The sequence below is a fragment of the Carcharodon carcharias genome, chromosome 2, assembly GCF_017639515.1.
Source record: "Carcharodon carcharias isolate sCarCar2 chromosome 2, sCarCar2.pri, whole genome shotgun sequence".
NCBI classification, from domain to species: domain Eukaryota; kingdom Metazoa; phylum Chordata; class Chondrichthyes; order Lamniformes; family Lamnidae; genus Carcharodon; species Carcharodon carcharias.
In genome coordinates, this window is record NC_054468.1 from 175,206,785 (window position 1) to 175,211,862 (window position 5,078).

Sequence of the window (5,078 nt, forward strand, 5' to 3'; positions counted from 1 at the left end):
ATACGCAAGAGGTAGCAGGCTTGGGTGTCATTCCATCGAAGACACTTTTCTCTTGGAACCCAGCAAAGATATTTGCGAGAGCTGGGCCTGGAGGGGATCCCATGGAAACACAATCTATTTGGACATTCATGGTGTCATTAAAGCTGAACTCAACTCCGCGAGTTGCCGAGTTCATAAGCTCAGTGAATATTGATACACGCAATGGTGGCGGGTCTCTTTTTCATATCCTAACAAACGGCTGATAACGTGGCATTCAGTTTGTTACGAGTGACTTTAATCACTTCCGACCTAAATTATTTTAAAACTGCCGCTAATACAAAACGATAATTAAGCGCCTCATTTTAGTAAGTTATGCAACTTCTGTTCGTAGCCTTTATTCTATAAGCATTTTCTTTACTTGTCTGATAGAAACGGTGTTGGTACAAATAATGCTCTTTTTGGACCCTTTTCGTTTCTTCCTCGTGGTGTTTTTTGGTATCCGTTTCAAGTGATTTCAGAGTATAAATGATTAGTATTTGCTCTTATAGCGAACCCCGCCGCCCGCTAGCCCCGACACACACACACTTTTGCATCAGCCTCACTTTTGCGGAAGGCGATGTGAATATTAATGACTTTGGCCGACTTCAGGGCTGCACCGAATGTCCACCCTGGTAAACTGGGGGGTAGGCTCTGCTGCTGAACGGCGCTTCGAAGGAGGGCGTGCATCAGCCTCTTGCCGCAGTGCGCTGGAGGACAGAACTCAACCATCGGCTCCCCACACCCGCCACCCCCAGCCAACCACCGGCTCCCCATACCCGCCACCCCCAGCCAACCACCGGCTCCCCATACCCGCCACCCCCAGCCAACCACCGGCTCCCCACACCCGCCACCCCCAGCCAACCACCGGCTCCCCACACCCGCCACCCCCAGCCAACCACCGGCTCCCCACACCCGCCACCCCCAGCCAACCACCGGCTCCCCACACCAGCCACCCCCAGCCAACCACCGGCTCCCCACACCCGCCACCCCCAGCCAACCACCGGCTCCCCACACCCGCCACCCCCAGCCAACCACCGGCTCCCCACACCAGCCACCCCCAGCCAACCACCGGCTCCCCACACCCGCCACCCCCAGCCAACCACCGGCTCCCCACACCCGCCACCCCCAGCCAACCACCGGCTCCCCATACCCGCCACCCCCAGCCAACCACCGGCTCCCCACACCAGCCACCCCCAGCCAACCACCGGCTCCCCATACCCGCCACCCCCAGCCAACCACCGGCTCCCCACACCCGCCACCCCCAGCCAACCACCGGCTCCCCACACCAGCCACCCCCAGCCAACCACCGGCTCCCCACACCAGCCACCCCCAGCCAACCACCGGCTCCCCACACCCGCCACCCCCAGCCAACCACCGGCTCCCCACACCAGCCACCCCCAGCCAACCACCGGCTCCCCCGCCCCCAGCCAACCACCGGCTCCCCACACCCGCCACCCCCACAACCCTCTGGTCTTCACTTCCCGCCCAGCCCATCCCACCCCCCCAACCACCGTCTCTCCCCCACCGGCCCCCGCCAATTCCCCCCCCCCCCCCCTCCGCCATCTCCACCATCGGACCCACCGGCACCATCCGGCTCGCTGTCCCCCTTCAGCTCCTCCCCCTTCCCCCATCCGCACCGCAGCTCCCCCTCGCCACCATCACCGGCTCCCCCGCCCCGCAATAAGGGTTTTTTTTTAATCCAATGGGTGGCAGGGGGAGAGCGTGTTGAAGAAGCTTGAGCTCCGGCTGGCCGCACGGTCGGCTCGGTATTCACGGACTGAAGGCCGAGTCAGCAAATTCCTGGTGAATAATCCTGTATTTCCGGGAATTACCGGCGTCCGCGGTTTCGCCAGATTGACGGACCCTTCGAGTGTAGAAGCGGCCGTTTAACGATAGGGAATGGAGCGAGCTACTGCCCACCCGAATGGATCGCTTTTCCCTTTAAGGATTAAACTTTGACAAGTTAGATGGGAATTTGCCCAGTTCTTTTCAGTCGGCGCCCTCTGCTCTTTCTGACCATTTTGCTGCAGTATTGCGGAGACTGAGCTTTGAGTTTGGCTGAAGACCATCCCGCACCGAGGCGGCACTCAGGACGGACAGAGCCCAGCCAGAGCGAGCCGCTGCCCGGCCAAGGCCTCCAGGTAAGTGCGATGTGACTGGGTTCTTTCTAAAGGGGAATTGGCTGCCTTGTTACAGTTGTGCAATCCTCGCTTCCACTCAGTCGACGACACATTTAAGGTGTAAGAGTCTGATCAGTGTAAAATGTCGGGTGGCTTCTTGGGGGGCGGGGGAGGGCAATGGTGTTTCTCCCGGCTTAGTAAACTCGACATTTCGTCTTAACATTTTGAATTCTTGGTTTCTCTCACTTCGACACAATTCATTTGCAACCATTCAGTGGGGGGAAGCACTCAGAGGATGGGAACCCCAAAAGGGATATTTGTGGGGCATGGGAAACCTGGTTTTCCTGTCACCCAGAATAAGTGCAAATCCCAGCACATTGCACAAATATTTCCAACCTATGAACTGTGATTGCATTTAGGTGTCACGGGGAGGACGAACGATATTCTATGAACAACCGTCCTGTTTCCATTGGTGTTTTCAGAGTTGGTTCTCCAAATATTCGTTTTGAAAGATGAACCTGACACGAAGAACCTCGGTTTCAGCAGACCAGAGCTTTCCGAATTCAATCAACACCTCGGCTGCGTGGATCACTGGTAATGCAACGGTGGCAGATCTCCAGGAGCTGATCCATACAGCCACTCTCGCCACGTGTACTCTCTTATTGGTACTTATATTCTGTTTGGGAACATACGGCAATCTCATTGTCTTCTTGTCGTTCTTTGATCCAGCATTTAGGAAATTCCGGACTAACTTTGACTTTATGATCCTGAACCTTTCCTTTTGTGATCTATTCCTCTGTTGTGTGACAACACCCATGTTTGCTTTCATTTTATTTTTTGATTCAGATAGCAACGTCTCTCAGGCTTTCTGCTTCACCTTTCACCTTACCAGCGCTGGATTCATAATAATGTCCCTCAAATCTGTGGCAGTTATAGCACTACATCGCCTGCGGATGGTGCTGGGCCAGCAACCCAACACGACAGCTTCTTTTCCCTGTGCACTTATCCTAACCATCAGTCTGTGGACTGTAAGTTTTACCCTAGCTACCCTGGCTACCCTCAGGACATATCCAGAGAGATCCAGAGTATGTGTGCCCCTCTTTGGATGCATTGGTGGAGATGGTAAAGTGATACTATATCTCTATGTTATAGATTTTGCATTTTGTGTGGGCATTGTGTCAGTGTCCTATGTGATGATAGCCCGCACACTGAAGAGAAATGTACAGATGAGGAAATGTGCCATCATTACAGTTGATACATCAAGACCCAAAGCCCTCATGAGCGCGGGGATTGACAGTATACAGCTGCAGCCTCTTTACCAAAATCAGAATTACAACAAACTGCAGCACGTCCAAACACATGCCTACAGCAAAAAACTTACCCATGTCCAGACTTCTGCAAATAGGTTGCAACTTGTGTCTTCAGTGAACCTTTCTGGCACAAAAGATTCAAAAGCTGTGGTGACATGTGTCGTCATTGTGCTCTCAGTATTTATTTGCTGCCTGCCATTGGGAATCTCCCTTATACAAGATGTTTTGACATCAAGGAGCAGTTTTATTTTAAATCAGCTTAAGCTGTGTGGGTTCACATTAATATTCTTTAAATCAGGACTAAATCCATTTATATACTCACGCAACAGTGCTGGACTCAGGAAAAGAATTCTCTGGTGTACACAGTACGTGGCTCTGGGCTGCTTGTGTTGCAAGCATAAGACTCGATTACGAGCAGTAGGAAAAGGGAGCCTCGATGTGAACAGAAACAAATCGTCTCATCATGAAACAAATTCAGCTTATATGCTGTCGCCTAAACCACAGGGAAAGTTGGTGGACCAGGCTTGTGGGCCCAGTCACTCAAGAGACAGTATGTTAAGTCCTAAAATGTCAATTGGCCAGCAGCATTATGCACAGAGTAACTCAACACCTATCAACACAAGGATTGAGCCTTACTACAGTATTTACAACAGCAGCCCTTCCCAAGAAGTAAGCACTCCAAGCAGTTTGCAGCCAGTGAACGCTACCTGTGGATTTGCCAAATCGCAGATTGCCAAGCATCATTATATGGCAAAAATACCAGATTTTGTGCAGGAGTATGATAAGACTTCTACCAAGCAAATACCAGTCCCATCAATTTAACAACATGTTATAAGTGTAGAATTATACAGCAAAGGAGGAGGCCATTCAGTGCATTGTACCTGTACTAAGAATGACAGCTGTTGTGTTCTTTACTCACATAAATACCATGTAATTAACAATATGCATCGATTAAATATTGGAAAGGCCTGGAACTTTTCATGCCTCTTTCATAAACTTCCATTTGCATAACTTTTTTGTAACAAGAAACGCTTGATTTTAATAAATCCCATACAAGAATGTATGCATTGTTTAAAAGCTATGTTATTTTGTAAGAAGTAATTGCTATCATGCGGCAAATGATGGGTGCCTGGCAGATCAAATCTACAAGGGAAACTTGATCACGCTATAGCAACAGTTTAGAAATTTGTATTTATTTCAAGCTGCATGCCCTGAATTCAGAAGTAATAAGTCCACCAAGACTCTAGAGATTTTTTAAACTAAATTAAAATATTTATGAACGAAAGAAAAGGTTTCAAGCAAATACATAGGTCTACAAATTACTACTATAATAACTCCTAAAATCCTTAATTAACCTGGCTTCCAGTTATATCGCTGTTAAGGCAATGGTAAAAAAAATGATTTTAAACAGATCCAGCAAGTTAACACAATACCCTGGACAGTGGAATTCAAAGTGGCTATTTCCAACTTTGGTTTCTGTAGACAGCAGGCTTAATGCACAAATACTGGAGGCTTCCCACACTTTCTATAGATCTTACAATGCCTTCCCTGACACATAGCCTTATTCTCTTTTATACATGTTTCTGTCTTTTAATGTAAGTTCCATTGTTTCCACATGTCTTTGGAACTT

The 5,078-nt window shown here is 49.5% G+C and overlaps 1 protein-coding gene across 1 annotated transcript; it reads left to right on the forward strand.

The window, feature by feature from the left end:
* Positions 1-1,738: 1,738 nt before the first annotated feature.
* Positions 1,739-4,541, forward strand: gpr75 (G protein-coupled receptor 75). Its single transcript, XM_041175029.1, has 2 exons — positions 1,739-2,159; positions 2,558-4,541. Exon 2 carries the CDS (start codon positions 2,651-2,653, stop codon positions 4,268-4,270), a length of 1,620 nt encoding a protein of 539 aa, XP_041030963.1. The 5' UTR covers positions 1,739-2,159; positions 2,558-2,650; the 3' UTR covers positions 4,271-4,541.
* The last annotated feature ends 537 nt before the right edge of the window (positions 4,542-5,078 follow it).